Source organism: Mauremys reevesii, linkage group 2 (assembly GCF_016161935.1).
Source record: "Mauremys reevesii isolate NIE-2019 linkage group 2, ASM1616193v1, whole genome shotgun sequence".
NCBI classification, from domain to species: domain Eukaryota; kingdom Metazoa; phylum Chordata; order Testudines; family Geoemydidae; genus Mauremys; species Mauremys reevesii.
In genome coordinates this window covers 102121759-102138444 of record NC_052624.1, presented here as the reverse complement: position 1 = coordinate 102138444, position 16686 = coordinate 102121759, and the positions used below count along the sequence as shown (strand labels likewise).

Below are 16686 nucleotides of genomic sequence, written 5' to 3'. Positions count from 1 at the left end.
AAATAGGGAGAACAAATACATTGCCCAGATTTTAATACTTACTTTTTAATAGTCTGCAGAAACTGAGCTGTAGCATGTGTCCCACCTTCTTTGTAAAGGCTGCTTTCCTGCACCCATGGGAGTGAACGCAGGAAGTCCCAAAAATAGGATTGGTTTTGGACGCTTTCGACTACAGAAATCATCTCCTCAGTTAAATTCCAGTCCATCTTGATTTTTAAGAAAAATGTGTTAAATGTGACCCAATTATTTCATTGGGGGTGGGGTGGGAGAACAGCAGCTGTTCTACACAGGACTTTCTAACCATTTAAAACCCTTCTTGGGTGTGGCATTGTTGCATTAATGAAATTCACCATAGGAATGAGTACACTCCTTTTTCAACTCATGCAGGTTGTAACTCTGCTGCATGTGAATCTCTTCTGGGAAAACTGAGTTACGAAAAAACCCTAACTAGCCCTTTCCTCTGCCTCTGCTCATGAGTGTACAGGACATGCCATTGCTAGGAGATGGATTATTTTTGAAATCTGAAAGATATTAGCTTGACAATCACACAACAAAACTGTAGAGAGTCTAGAGAATCATAACTACTCATCTGCAAGGGTTGAAGAGGAGTGCTATAATGAAGCCTATATGTATGCCACCCCCACTTTGCACCGCTTCAAGAAAGGCCTTTCATGCAAACAGACAAGAAATAGATTGAGGGGATGGACTCATTTCTGCTGAACTGACTGTGACTGGGGAGATTTATTTTGCAGGATCACACCTTCAGATGCGTCTGTAAAACAAACAAGCTATGCTAACCCCTATCTTATGGGGTCATGTTGGTGAATTAGACGTTAAATTATGTTGGTGAGTACTTCAACAGGACTCTTTTGCATAAATATTCATCAATATGAATAAGGCTTGGAGTGGAAACTGGAGCCTTTGTATTTTTTATTAAAAAAAATAGTAGAACCTTCAAGGCCAAATTCAATGAAAGACTAACACTGACATTTGTCTTTGTAAAATGGAGGTGCACACAATTTTTGTTTTTATTTTCAGTTCAGTACCAGGAAGAAAACTTTGCATTTCTGCAGCTTCTTTCAGTCAAGGCTCTCGAGAGCAGTTTATAAATGGTACACTAAACAGTGTACAATCCCAGGTTTGAAATTGTAGTTTGCAGTTTCATGAAGAGTCAGAAATAGTCCCTGAACAACTATGGCGAGAATTCATTATTTCATTATTATTTTTTTTAAGTGAAGGTAATGATTTGAGAAGGATGCAGAATTGACAACACTAAAGACTGAATTCTGTGTCTATTCAGCCTTGGGCTTTTTTGTTGAGACGGCCAACTGTTACGATGGTGGGTGATTTATCCACTAGAGACAGGACAGACAGCCAACTCATCTCACAGAGGCTAGCATAGGGGTCATGGGAACCATTTTTCAGCTAAACCGTGTAATCCTTGTCCTTCACTCCATCTCCACCCCTCCTCACTGCATCTCATCCAATAGGGTGTAATCTCTTCTAAGCAGCAACAACCTCTTTCACTGTGAAGTGCCTACCACCTTTTAGATGCTGTAAAAATAATCAACAATTCTCAATGCATAAAGCTGGGTCTTTTTAGGTCTTTTGTATTATGCTTTTATGCATCTTTGTACACATGTTCAGAGAGTGGCCTAATGCACTTTTTAAAATCTCCAGATAATCAACAACCATACTTCACACAACAAAGGCTTTTAGCCACTAATAATGCAGGTTGGATTCAAACCAGTGGTGTAGCAATGTGTGACCCTCTATATTAGGTCCCTGAATCACTGTGCCCTCAGCAACACTCCACTTTCTACAATATGCTTTACTAAAACTTGAAAAAGAAAATCTATCCATTATTGCTAAGTCTGAAATGGTAACTTTCCACACACACACAAAATTACTTACGGTTAAGAAAATGGAACTGTTGGTGGACTCTGTAAAAATAAATAGTTTTCCTTTACACAGAACTGTTATTCTTCACGACAGACGCATCACTACTAAATACAGTGAATGAACACTTAATAAAATGCATTTTGTTGGAAGGAAAAGGCCATAAAACTAGCAGTGCACCAAAGATCTGGTGATCTGATAACCTTTTGCACTTCCTAATATTTCCAGGTATCATTACATAGCCAATTTTAAATGAAATTACTTACCAGGGATGATTTTCACTGGCAAGGCAAAATTATCATGTAAACTTTAGGAGAGCAATATGGTACCAGGCACTACTGACAACTCTATTCTGCTTAGACAGGGTTACCAAAAGAGTGCTGGGTGTCTTACACAATATAACAGGTTAAATGCCACCCTATTTCAGAGGAAAGGCAGCAGAGTGGGGGTAGTGAAGTGTGCTGAAATGCAGATGAGTGGGGGTAGTGGAGGGTGCTCATGGTAGATCTGACAGGACAATTACTCTGCAAGGTTGTTTTGTGTGTACCGGGGGATGCATTTGGAAGCCATTACTACTTCTTTAGAGCAAGGCAGACAGGCCCTTTCTCCCCAGTGTGCAATCCCTTTCTAAGCTCCCCATAGACTGGTGTGGTTCTGTACCATCCCTTACTCAGGTCAGTGGCTGAATGTCTCCATTTTTGCAGCATGTGCACAGGCTGTAGCATAGGCACTAGGGAAGACAGGGGCTAGGTCGAGTCACTCCCATGTGCACACCATGTCTCTGCACACTTGGTGGGCCAGAAGGGTGCTCTTGAAAACATGCCTGACAGGGTAACCAGGTGATCATATTACTAACCCTTGTCCTTACCCTATGTTATTAGCAATAAGTCATGTCAGGTTGCCAACCCTCCAGGATTGGCCTGGCGTCTCAAGAAATTAAAGATTATGTCATGCGATGAAATCTCCAGCAATACATGCAACCAAAATTGGCAACCCTACACAGAGCTGTAGGAGACAGATCTTTTTGAGCAGGCTGGGTGGCCAGTGTTCCACACTGCAAGGCATGTGTTTGTCCAGTCGTAGCCAGGACACAATGTCTGTGCCTTTGTGACAGGTGTCACCAAACTAGGGCTCCTCCTGAAACCTGACCTCCTTTTTCCAGTCCTGCTCATTATATTCCTCTCCCCAACCACTTCCCTGCTTTTATCTCCACAATCGTTTTTGCCATGTCTAATATTCAGATTGTAAATTTATGGGGGTGGGCATCCACATCTCTTTAGAACACAGGTAGCACAATTCTGGTCTCTATAAAATAAAGAAAACCCCCAACAATCGTTATTATAACAATGACAATACTTCTAGATCCACTTCTTAGCTAAAACAATGATTTTTTTTAAATGATAAAAGGAAGCATTGTCTTTTTCAGTGTCACTCAGTGCCAGGTAAGCACATCTGCCAATTACTAAAAGAGGTTGACTTACCTGAGAATTTTGATTCTTCCTCCCACAGCTTTTGTAAAGCAATAGCTTTCTCTGAGGTCTCTGAAATCCCATTAGCAAAGTCTTGTATCTCTCTCAGGAATGTCAGATCAGTTCTCATAATGCTGTCCTGACCACCTCGGAAACTGGAAGTGCTTTCCATGAAAGGGGGAAAGGGAAGGTCATTTCAAAATAGGAATTGGAAAAAGCAGCTGCGAGTTCCTCTCCATCTGCTGTGAGCGCCATTTTGCATATTTGGGGTGAGAGTTTTTAAATGTTCCCCATTTACCCAATTTTTGTCAGTTCATTACAGTTGCCTTGAGTTGTGTAAAAATCCCACAAAGCCGTGGGTAGGAGGACACCGAGAGCTGCCCTATTGGAACAGCTAGTCTGGTGTCTTGACTCTGACACTGTTCAATGACTGACTCTAATTCATTTAGATTTGTTTGGAAAAGTGCACCTGATCTAGATGCGATAGTTCGAACTCCGGAAGCGCCGCCGTCGACTCCGGTACTCCACCACTGCAAACGGCGGTGGTGGAGTCGACGGGGGAGCCACGGAGTTCTACCCCGCCGCGTCTGGACGGGTGAGTAGTTCGAATTAGGGTACTTCGAATTCAGCTATACTATTCCCGTAGCTGAATTTGCGTACCCTAATTCGAACCCCCTTTTTAGTGTGGACCAGGCCTATGGGGGAGGATTTCTTCCTGAACTTGACTGATGGTTAGGTTTTGACTTGAAGACTGAGGATTAACAGGATACAATAGCAGAGACTATCTAGCACAGTGGTCCCCAAACTGTGGGACATAGAGGAACATTCAGGGGCAGCTGTGGGACCCAGGCCAGCCCCCATGGGAGGCAGGGAGGGAGCACCACCAGCCCAGCTCTACCCCCAGCTTCAGCACCACTCTGCCCCCTGCCTAGCTCTGCCCTTATTTCCTCTCTCTGCCCTCACGTCAGCTCTGCCTCTAGCCCCAGCTCCTCCCGCAGCTCCACTTTCAGCCCAAACTCCTCTGCTGAGCCAACTGTGCACTAATGGAAAGGGAGATAGACAGATTCCATTGTTGGTAATTAGGGGGCGGAGGGGGGACACGACAGGAAAAGTTTGGGCACCACTGATCTAGTGAAACTGCAGTTGCTATTCAACATGAGAGTAGGGTTGCCAGGCATGTAGTTTTTAACTAGAATGCTCAGTTGAAAATGGACCCTGGCGGCTCCGGTCAGTACTGCCAACCAGGCCATTAAAGGTACGGTCAGTGGTGCAGCAGGGGCCCAGGGCTAAGGCAGGCTCCCTGCCTGCCCTAGCGCCACGCAACTCCCAGAAGTGACCAGCAGGTCCTTGCAGCTCCATGCACTGCCCTCATGCCCGCAGGCGTGCCCCCGCAGCTCCCATTGGTCGCGGTCTGGCCATACGCCTAGGGGCTGCACAGACCTGGTGGTCACAGTAAGCGCTGCCAGGACCCCACACCCCAACCCCCTGCCCGAGTCCCCTCCTGCACCCCAAACCTCTCATCCCCAGCCCCACTCCAGAGTCCACACCCCCAGCCAGAGCCCTCACCCTCCTTGCACCCCAAACCCCTCATCCCCGGACCCACCCCAGAGCCCATACCCCAGCCAGAGCCCGTACCCTCTCCCGCACTCTGAACCCCTGTGTCTCAGCCCAGAGCCCCATTCTACACCCCAAATCCTTAATTGCCAGCTCCACCCCAGAGCTTGCACCCCCAGCTTCACCCCTGCACACCAGTCCTCCCACACCAAACCTGCTGCCCCAGCCCGGAGCCCTCTCCCACACTCTGAACCCTTCGTTTATGGCCCCACCCAGAGCCCACACCCCCAATTCAGAGCTCATATTCCCCAGCAGCAAGCCCCCTGCCCCAGCCATCTCCTGCACCCCAACTCCCTCATCCCCAACTGTACCACAGAGTTCACACCCCCAGATGGAGCCCTTTCCCTCACTCACTCCCTCCCACACCCCAAACCCCTTCCCCAGCCCAGTGAAAGTGAGAGAGGGTGGAGGAGAACGAGCAATGGAGGGAGGGGAGATATAGTGAGGGGGATCATGGGGTGGGGCAAGGGTGTTTGGTTCTGTGCCATTAGAAAATTGGCAATCCTACACAAGGGTGAAATTCACTGTGGGGCAGGTGTCATGAAACAATGCATAGGCCTCATACTGGACCCTACACTGGGGTAAATTTCACCCTCTGTGTATGTTACTAACCTACTGAACTGCCTTGCAAACATTCATGCCTTAACAAGCAACAAACACTACAAATAATAACCACAATAATAATAAAAAGCAGCAATAGTAACAGTTTCTGAGGCAGATGATGCTGATGGCAGCAGGCTTGCTGCTGAAAGCATAATTCTACTCTGAAAAGTGACTGTAGAGATGTGGGGTTAGATGTTGATTGCCTTGCACTGATTTCCATATTAAATTTTCCAGTAAAATAGAAATAAACTGCACAGTTCCAGACTTGCCACTACTGGGCCATCAAAAGTTCTAGTTATGAAGATTTTAATATAAATATATGCAAATATCATGCAAATACAAGTTCAGGCATTTAATGGGCTAACAGAGTTATGTCTGGGGACACGTAGGACATTCTGCTTTATTGTTGACAGTGTCTATATACCTAAAGCATATGGCAGTTTTACTGGTATATGCAGCAATTCATGTAAAAAACAGCATTACGTTACCAGCACTGATTTCCCCCAGATCTTACCACATACACTTTTTTCAGCTAAACAGAGCTATACATACTTTCTATAATAGTGACATCTGGTGGCTTGCTGAGAACATTAGTTTCCAAGCCCTGAAAATTAGTTGTCAGATTAAAACAAAGCGTATGGCCCGTATTTCTCTCTTCCTTTTCTTTACACAACAAAATTTCCAAGAATGACCCTGGACACAACAAACCTCACACAGAAAAATTCTGATGAATACATTTCCTAGATTTCTAATATATATGGGCCCCAGGAACAGAATTCTGGTCTGGTTGTCAGCTTCCCCTGAACTTTAACCAGGCATTTGGTTCTGGGAGTTCAGGACTCAATCCTACAGTAAGCTCTGTGCTGGCAGAGCTATGCTGACTTCAGTGGGGTTGTGCAGGGATGAGCCCACGAGGAACTCATTGTAGGACTGATCGTTGAGGCTTGCTTCAGATTTTGGTCATTTAGCTGCTCATATACCTGAAGTGTTTTTGATATTAGGAATATTTTAAATGTGGATGTGGGGGGGCTTTTAAAAATTAACCAAATATATTGTTCAGAGGAATTACTACAGTAGTCAGGCCTGAGGTCCAGCTAGTCCGGTGTCCTGTCTCCAACAGTAGTCAGGACCAGATGCTTCAGAGGAAGGTTCAAGTAATCTCAGACTAGGCAGTGTAGGATAATCTGCCTTCCTCACCCTGTCTCCTCCTAAACCAGTATGGGGTTTGGTTCTAGTTAATATACAAGGCTTTCCAGGGAGAGGAGGCTACTTTATGTTATTTACTTTATTTAGACAGAGAAAAGGCACATATCTGAGAACTCTAAACAAAAACACAACTCCAAACATACTTAGATTAGCCCCAACCCACAGTGTAAATCAACCAAATAGGTGGAATTAAAATCTCTCTACCTCCCTGAAATTCCACTCAGCTGATCAACAGCCTCTTATTGGCCAGTGCGCTCACTGACCCCAAGCTGGATAAACAGAAGAGCCTTTCATCGTGACTTAGAGCTCAACAAATTCAGGCTGTTTGAGACCAAAGGAAGCAGGGAGCTAGGGAGTAGTTATGGAAAGCAGCCTGCTGCTAGCCCCTGTTCTTTCCATCCAAGGGATTAATAGCTTGAGTGCCTCCGAGGATCACAACTGCAGCAGTACTACCCAGGATGGGAAATTAGCTGTTAGATAGGCAGAGCACAAACCATTTAAAGGCTGGTTTACAACACTTCAAACTTCACTTGGAACTAACTGGCAGCCAGTGCAGACTCCTGGACACCCATAACATGCTCTCAGCGTGAAACACTGCTTGATAAGCAGACAGACAGCTGAATTCTGTACTATTTTACTGAGCATTTGAATGGTCTTAAGGAAAAGCCACATCTAGAGAACACTAGTAATTTAATCAAGTGACAGAGGCATGGGTAACTGTAGCAAAGCAAGCTCAAATGGAAAAAAAGTCTTAGCCACAGTTCCTAGCGGAGCATGCAGGAGCAGCCAATGATCTACTGTGACCTTCAAATTGCAAACTCAAGCAAAAACCACCCAAAGCCCCCCCTCGGTCAATGAGGCCTATATAACCACTTCCAGTTAGTTTCGTTTGGCTTAACCCTCATCCAGCAAGCTCCCATGCAAACCTCACACTCAGTGCTTAATTTGCAATGAAAGAGATGCGAGAGCTCAGGCAATTTTTTTTTCTTTCTTAACTGATGCAGCAAGGCCAGAAATGCCAGAGTTATGAACTCCCAAGCCCAGAAGTGCCAGAGCTCAGCCCTGGCACAAATTATCCAGGCTCTCACTCAACCAGATGGGTGAAGTACTCAGCCAAGGCAGACAGATCATACCTCCTCACTATTGCCATTAAAGCTCCAAGGGCAACCCAGCTGCTTTCTTGCACAAATTTTGGAAGTCTTCCTGCAGCCCCCACCCCAACTTCTCAGTTTGCATAGGGCTACACAAAATCAGTATCTGCCCTAGCAAAGAGAGCAGCAGGAATTGCTAGATAAGGTTCTGATCTTGATTTTAGAAAAACTGCCATTCTTGAGACCCCTGGGGCATTACTGGGAGATTCAGGCCTGAATTAATTCATTCCCTGGTGCAAAGCCCAGTGCAGTGACCAGGAGGGAAGGCAATAAGGATGTAGGGAGCTTTTTAACCCCCTGGCTCTGGTTAAAGTAGTCCTGAGGACTGCCCTAACTTGCACCTCTCCTGCAATGGCCACTGTGGGCAATTGTAGCCCTGCACAGTAGCTAGGTCATTAGGCAATCCCCAGTCACACCCCCACTAGTTCTAGAACAACTGCACCAGGTGCTCATGCTGGGGTGGTAATTTGCTGAAGGATCTTGGTAGTGGCTTTATGGCTGCTTGGAACTGAATTCCTTCCACGTGCACACACACACACTATTTGCCACTGACCCTACTTGCAACAATCTGCTTCGCTGCAGTGATAGAACCAGAAGATTCTGAAAGCCTGTGAATTTAAAAATTAACAGGCCACTCTCAAACTATAGAATTATCAGACTGGGAAAAGTATGGTAATTGGAGATTGCTTATTTGTGCATAACAGTTAATTGGAGCTTGGGTTCTGGTTTTAATTGTGAAAGTAATGTGATCGCAAGCTGAGTTACAGTTGACTGTAAATGTGAGAAAGGAGTTAATTAAGTAGTTCCTCCAAATGTTTACTTAGCAGCTATTTTGAATATTTAATCTGTGCTTTGCATTTGGGTCTGAATATAATTTTCCCCAAAACTGAATCAAATCAGAATATGCCAAATATAGATGAAAAATATCTGATAGCCTTATTAGAAGCCTTCTGTGAGGCATACTCTACCAGGGACCATTATACCAACCCCCACTGCAAAATTCTTCCCGGTAAGGAGGCCCCATTCCCACAATCCTTAGATATTCTACTGCACTAGAAGAAAATTAAATCATCATAAAATTTCCACTGGGCTACTTAAATGAATTTCACTTTCATTCTAGCTTGCCTGATAGCCAACAGGAATTGTTGAAGACTCATTCTTGTCTGTTTCAAATCTGAATAGATTACAGATAGAACAGTTGGATTCTTTCTATAGTGCTTTAATACATGTGACTCAGTTTTTCAGCTGGGGCAGTGCTTGAGTGATTAACATCTGAAGTTTTCATTTTGAAAATGGACCCATGAAAGTTGAAACAATTAACACCTACCAACCCCTGAAAGCTACAAATATGGACAATTGGAGGAGGAAAATGGGAATTCTTTAACTGCATTAAATACAATGGACTAAGAAACTAATGGAGGAATAGAGTGAAAACTGGTCAATATTTTGCTGAAATATAGGTACAAACTCATAGAGAGGACAAATCTACTCTGAAAAACAGCTATATAAAAAGGTATTGTGGCATTCTAAGTTTGTCTCTGGAGAGTTTTCAACGTAAAAGCTCTGATCCTGAAAACACTCAACTACATGCTTACCTTTAGGGATGTAAGGAGTTCCACTGACTTCAGTGAACCTATGAATCTAAATTTAAGTATGTGCATAAGTGTTTGCAGGATCAGGGCATAAAAATAGCCAGATTACATGTAAAACGTCTCCCTCTAAACAGCAACCTTGAGAACTCATTCTAGGCTCTGAGTATCAAATTGGATTCTTACTCTCTTGCACCTCCCCACCAGTAATTAATGTTCTAGCAGCAGAAATTATGCCTTTATTTGCAGCTGTGCAAACCCAATGTCTTCAAATTATACTTCAGGAACACCTGTGCAACTTGATTTTCTTCAGTGTGTTTGTGAAGGTGTGGTTCAGAATAGAAACAAGGCACAGATTTTTATTAGTGAGGGTAATTAAATGTTAACACAACCTCCATCACTGGCAATTTTTAAAACAGGATTGGATGTTTTTTTTCCAAAAGAGATGCTATAGTTTAAACAGTAATTAATTCAGAGAAGCCTCATGGGCTGTGTTATGCAGGAAGTCAGAGTAGATAATCACAGTGGTCCTTTCTACTTTCATAATCTAGAAAGCCAATCAACATTTAGTAAACAATCCTGTTATTTTCAGTTCCCTCTCTTAGATGTGTTGGTTGTGCAGGGCTAACAGCACTACACACAACAACATTTATTTTAGTTCATCACAGAGGAAGATCTTTTCCACACATACAACATGTTGTATCTGTACTATGTTCTCATTAAAACAATTTAATATATAGAGTAACATGCAGAATTAGGCACTGAAAGTAATACACACACATTCATGCAGTTCTCAATTTTCTGTGAAAGTGGTGGCAACACACTTTTGGAATTATTTGTCCCCAGATCTATCACGCTTGGGTATTTGAGATAGAGCATGCAAATTATTCAGATTTGTTTTAAATGTGTGGCACCCCTAGAATACAAATGCTTAGTCAGGTTCCCATGAAGACCACATGTTGTTAATATGCCACCTAGATGCCATGAGAGTGATGTTGGGCATGCCTTGTGACCTTTAAATTAGGGCTGTCGATTAATCACACTTAACTCACGCAATTAACTCAAAAAATTAATCGCGATTAAAAAAATTAATTGTGATTAATCACAGTTTTAATCACACTGATAAATGATAGAATACCAATTGAAATTTATTAAATATTTTGGAATGGTGGTTGAAGCATGCGCATCTGGCATGTAAATATCTTGCGACAACGGCTACAACAGCGCCATGAGAATGCTGTTGTCACTTTCAGGTGACATTGTAAACAAGAAGTGGGCAGCATTATCTCCTGCAAATGCAAACTTGTTTGTCTGAACAATTGGCTAAACAAGTAGGACAGAGTGGACTTGCAAGCTCTAAAATGTTACATTGTTTTATTTTTAATGCAATATTTTTGTACATATTATATATTTGTAAATTCAACTTTCATGATAAAGAGATTGCATTACAGTACTTGTTTTAGGTGAATTGAAAAATGCTATTTCTTTTGTGTTTTTACACTGCAAACTCTTGTAATCAAAGATAAATATAAAGTGAGCACTGTACACTTTGTATTCTGTGTTGCAACGGAAATCAATATATTTGAAAATGTAGAAAACATCAAAATATATTTAAATAAATGGTATTCTATTATTGTTTAACAGTGCAATTAATCCCCTACTTTAAATCGTCCTTTTTAGTTAAAAAAGCATATCTTGAGCATAAGCACCAGAAAATTGAGGAATAACTGGGCCATGCAACCTAATGAGGAACCTCTACATAACATTTATGCCAGCACTTGAAATCTAGAGGCTATTGACAGCCAGCATAACTCAGAGAAGCCCTCAGGTTGATCTAATTTATACTGGCGGACTGACCTGGAGCAGACTGTTCTCATATGAACTTTATGCCAACTTTTCACCTGAGTAGGCTGTGTGCTTCATGCTTCTCAGCCATAAATCTAGCATCTATATATCTCTATCTATACATAGGTATTATTTCTGAATCAACTTTTTAAAATCCTTGGAATATCCCACCAAATTCCTCACTAGATCCTCTAGAATGGAAGAAACTCTGCTTCCAGGAAATCTTTTCCCGTTTTTACACTAAGCTGAGTTGTGACTCTGAGCTTATAGTCAGAGCTGTGCAATACTCATGCAGCACAGACAATCAAGGTAGTTCACAGTTAAGTACTTCACTATATGAGTGTCATGTTTTAATATCAGGAGCTTCCAACCACCTCAGACAGAACAGAAAAAAACTTGATTTTTTTTTTAAATACAAAGTCTATGTCGAGGCATAATGCACTTTTATTTTAGCACTGATTTGTGTTGTAGAGAACTAAAATAAACTGTAATTTCAGGGCTCCATTTTGTACATTCTACAATACAGTGTAAGGAAAATTACCAGTCTGGGATAGCTATTCAGTTTAAACAACTTACAGCGACTTACATATAAAGTAACTGGAATGTGATTTACTCCAAACACTATAGCATGTAACAATAAAGGGACATGAAGGTTGTGACATATTACTGTGACATTGAAACCTTTACACCTGACCCATGCTAAATTCCACATTATCTTTAAAATTAAGTTTTTTCGCTCTGGAAGGCTATAAGGGAGCAATTTCATTCTATATATATATATATTCACAACCAATCAATGTGTTCTGGCTGAGTGACCTGGTTATCCAGTTTGCCCTGAATATAACTCTGAAAAAAGGCTATTTGCAACTATGCTCGTCATCTAGAGAGCACCCTGCTCACTTCCATTCATAATTCTCAGTCTGCGGCAGTATGTTAAAGTAAATTAATGATTTACATGTTTGCTACTATGTTGAACTATTACCAAACAGGAAAGCTTTTTAAGTTCAGTTCTTTTGTGGCTGTTTATTACTTATTATTATTTATTTGTATTGCAGTAGTACCTAGGAGCCTTACTCCTGGACCAGGAGCCCATCGTGCTAGGTGCTGTTCAAACACAGAACAAAAAAAGCCCCAAAGAGTTTAAAATCTAAGCGTACTTTTGGGTTTTCTCTCCTCTGTTTGACTTTTCCCTCTATTGATTTTCTTCTTGTCTGTCTGACCACTCCTTTAGCTCTTCCTATTTCCTTCTTCAGCTCTCTGTTCTTGTCCCTCAAGATGCTGTACTTGATTCCCGCTCTCTTCCCTCTGCACCCCATAGCTGGAAAACCTCAGACACTCCCAAACTATCCAAAACACAAATATGAAAATATAGTAGTATCTTCCATGGACAGCCCCACATCGTGTATTGACAGAACTTCTAACAAGGGTAAATTATCTGTCTTGTGTGAGAGCAGGGGGGGCTGGGGAGAGCACAAGAAGTCTCCCCAGCTTCTCCCCTGACTTGTTTAGACAGATCAAAATAGCAGCCCCTGTCAGAAGCAACTGCTAGGTCCTTGCTATCTCTGGAGAGCAAAATCACCCTGAAAAATGTAAGGAGAGGTCAGAAGGAGCCCTGCCCCTCTTCACACAGCACTCCGGGGGAAGCAATCTAGCCCACAGTAATCAAATTCCTGCAACTCCTAGCTACTAGACAATAATGACCCTTCTTAGGGGAAAAGACACATTAGTCAAAAATACTGATGAATTGGTGCATCTTACCGGAAACTGTGTTCTTTCTGAGATGTGTAACTGCTGTTCTTGCACCTTGAGCCAACATTACAGAAGAGACTCTGAACAAAAGGATAAAGGCCCCGACTTGGCAAATCTCGGGCTTCTAAATAACCTAAAAAGCAACAGCAGACAAAATTACATCAGTGAGACTAAGGCTATAAAGCTTTAGTAGTAATATTGCTTCCCCACCCCTAAAACTCATTGGAAAAATTACATTGCGACACAGAACCTTTTGTGAAAACAGGCTAATTTCACTGGTGTTCTGGAGAAAACCTTGCCTGATTTCCTGCCAGCTCATCTGCTCAGGTCCTCGGCAGTCGAGCCTTCCAAGGTATGTAGCTCCAGGGTAGCCCACCATGCAGACTGCCCCAGGGCTAGGGACCCCAGGTGTTTGAGGGTCCATGGCTGTGGGAAAGCCAGTCATGTGGACTACCCCAAAGATGGGAACTCAGGGCTTTCAAGGGCCAGAGCCATGGAGCAGCCCGCCAAGTGGACTGCCTGGAGTCAGAACTCCATTTCCTTTCTCAGATTTTTTTTTAAATGGTGGGTTTTGTTCCTAATTGGAATAAAACCAAATTTTGAAATATTGAAATCATCCATGAAATGGAATTATCTTTCTCCACACAGCTCTACTTACCACAACACTCAGGGCCGCCCAGAGGATTCCGGGGGTCTGGGGTCTTCAGTGGCGGGGGGCCCTTCCGTTCCAGGACCCGCCGCCGAAGTGCCCCGAAGACCTGCGGTGGGGCCCCCCCCCCGCCGGCAAATTACCGCCAAAGCGGGACCCGCCGCCGAAGTGCAGCCCGGTCTTCGGCGGTAATTCGGCGGCGGGGGGCCCCCACCGCGGGTCTTCGGGGCACTTCGGCGGCGGGTCCCTGAATGGAAGGGCCCCCCGCTGCCGAATTACCACCAAAGACTGAGCTGAACTTTGGCGGCGGGTCCCGTTTTGGCGGTAATTCGCCAGCGGGGGGTCCTTCCGCCACGGAGCGGAAGGACCCCCAGCCGGAGAAGACCGGGAGCAGAAGAAGCTCCTGGGCCTGGCCCCGCAAGAGTTTTCCAGCCCCCCCCCGGAACGAGTGAAGGACCCTGCTCCAGGGGCCCTGAAAAACTATCATGGGGGCCCCTGTGGGGCCCGAGGCCTGGGGCAAATTGCCCCTCTTGCCCCCTCCCCCCCCCGGGCGGCCCTGACAACACTTTGTGAGAAATGCAGCTATTGCAATCTCTTGATAAAACCTTTATACTGCACCACCATGCATTCCATTTATAAATGATTCACCCAGTACTGAAACGTAGGCACTGCTGGAGTTCAGTATGACAACAGTTTAAGAGCACAGAGCAACACTTTCCAAACTTTTGAAAGCTGAGCTCCCCTTTAGGAAAATGAAACCAGTCACTCTTCCGCAACCTCACTGTGTGTTTGTTTTTGGCCTACCCAAAATGACCGGTTATTTAGAGTAGACTGTGCAAGTCTTCCTAATAAAATATGTCCTTTGCTTCCTTCCATGATTTAATGAGCAGTGAAATAATTAACAATGTTGACATTTAATGTATCATCACTGGCATTTGAGCTACTACTCATTGAAATGAATGGGGCAGTTTGTCCTTCAGAGCTATTGTTTCAGACTTTCTGCAAACTCATGCAGACACTGCTGCACTAGTTACACTTTGGTTCACATTTTGAATGGTGTTTTTTCTTTGTATGTTTGTTTGTTTGTTTTTAAATAAAGCCGAGACTCTAGTGAATAACTGCGAAACCTGTCCATTCTTCCCATGTAAGGCCCCAGTTTGACAGCCAGAGCTATGTAGGAACCTTTGGGCAGGAAATGGAGAGTATTTCATGTAATTGAATTGCTGGAGAAATAGCTACAATGAGTTACCCAAGCTGAATTAGGCCTGGACATAACACTCCTATTGAATGTTCACAACAGAAGTGGAAGAACTGGAGAAACTGTATATTCAAATATTCCATAGTACCTGAAGAAAAACCAAGCTAGTTTTGTTGGAACTGAAAGATCATTATTTTTGAGACATATATCACTAGAAATTGCACTACCAGTTAAGCAACATAGAGACGCCACTGCATAGCTCCCCAGAAAGTGTATTAGCCTGCTTCATACAAACATAAGGCCTAGTTCTAGCTCTGTATGACCAACACCATTTTGAAAACCACCCATCTTAAATAGGTTTGACAGTTTCTAAATTTTACTGAGACTGTAATATTGGCCCTGATCCTGCAAGCTTACCAAAATAGCATACTCTGTAGACAGCAGAACAAAATTCTGCCCTCAGCTACGCTAGTGAAAATTCAGTTACTCCATTGAATTCAGTGGGGCGTTACCATTAATTTCCAAAAGTGTAACTGACAGCAAAATTTGGTCCACAAAGATTTCTTCCCAAAAAAAAAAATAGTTGTGTTCTCTTTTATACATACAAACATATCAGTTCTAACAAGCAAAGCAGAGGAGGTGTAGACGCTTCCCATTCATGGGCATTATAATATCCCAAGGCACTTTTCACAAAATTGTCCCAGTAACATGCCAACTTGTGTAATTATGTTCAGTTTTCTTAAATGCCCCCATAGTTTGGAGAAGATATTCTTCACTTCCTATCTCCTTATTAATAGAACTGTGTGCTAGGTTCTTTAGAGACATGTAAGAACTTCATGAATGAATGATCCTTCTATATATACTGCCACACACTGAAATCCTTCAGGGTTAATGTCATTCTATGAATGTACGTTATCAAATTACAAATGCAACTATCAAAGTTAAAACTGATTGAACATGCACCATGAGTCTCAGTCATCTCCAAAGAATGAAGCATTACTTAACAATATCAGTTTCTATCTGGAGAATTGTGAAAACAAAGTTACTAGTAAAAGTCACTATTCCAATTTATAGGAGTATGTTCCATTCAATAGAATGATGAATTAGACAGAGAGAGTGGGTGTTATATTGACACTAGATAAATACCAAGAGGCCAGACACGTCACGATGCAGCATTTGGAATACTGCTTCTGACACCAGGCTTAATTAACGCCACTAAATCTAAAGGTTTTTTATATAGCTCAAAGCTGTGTGTGGTTAATTAATAAACAAGCATAAAGAAAGATATCCATGGTTTCAGGACTCATAAGCCTTTTACAAGGAAATAGGTTTTACACGTCAGTCTTAAATACCGGATCATTTACAATGGTGTGACTGATTTTCATTGTTTCTTTTGTTGTATCTTCTATTCAAGGGATCAGCAACCTTTGGCATGCAGCCTATCAGGGAAATCTGCTGGCGGGCTGGGACGGTTTGTTTACCGGCAGCATCCGTAGGTTCGGCCGATCGCAGCTCCCACTGGCCACGGTTCGCCGTTCCAGGCCAATGGGGGCTGCGGGAAGTGGCAGCCAGCACATCCCTTGGCCCACACAGCTTCCCGCAGCCCCCATTGGCCTGGAACTGTGAACTGCAGCCAGTGGGAGCTGCGATTGGCCGAACCTGTGGATGCTGCCGGTAAACAAACCGTCCCGGCCCGCCAGCAGATTTCCCTGAC

At 43.3% G+C, this 16686-nt stretch overlaps 1 protein-coding gene across 1 annotated transcript in view; it reads right to left on the bottom strand.

The window, feature by feature from the left end:
• ABCA13 (ATP binding cassette subfamily A member 13) overlaps positions 1 to 16686 on the bottom strand; it is a 285211-nt gene that overhangs the window by 256574 nt on the left and 11951 nt on the right. Inside the window, exons 3-6 of the mRNA XM_039526065.1 lie at positions 13135 to 13258; positions 3381 to 3532; positions 1915 to 1943; positions 43 to 206 (exon numbers count right to left, since the gene is read on the bottom strand). Of these exons, the coding sequence (XP_039381999.1) occupies positions 43 to 206; positions 1915 to 1943; positions 3381 to 3532; positions 13135 to 13258 (469 nt within the window). The remainder of the gene's footprint in view (positions 1 to 42; positions 207 to 1914; positions 1944 to 3380; positions 3533 to 13134; positions 13259 to 16686) is intronic.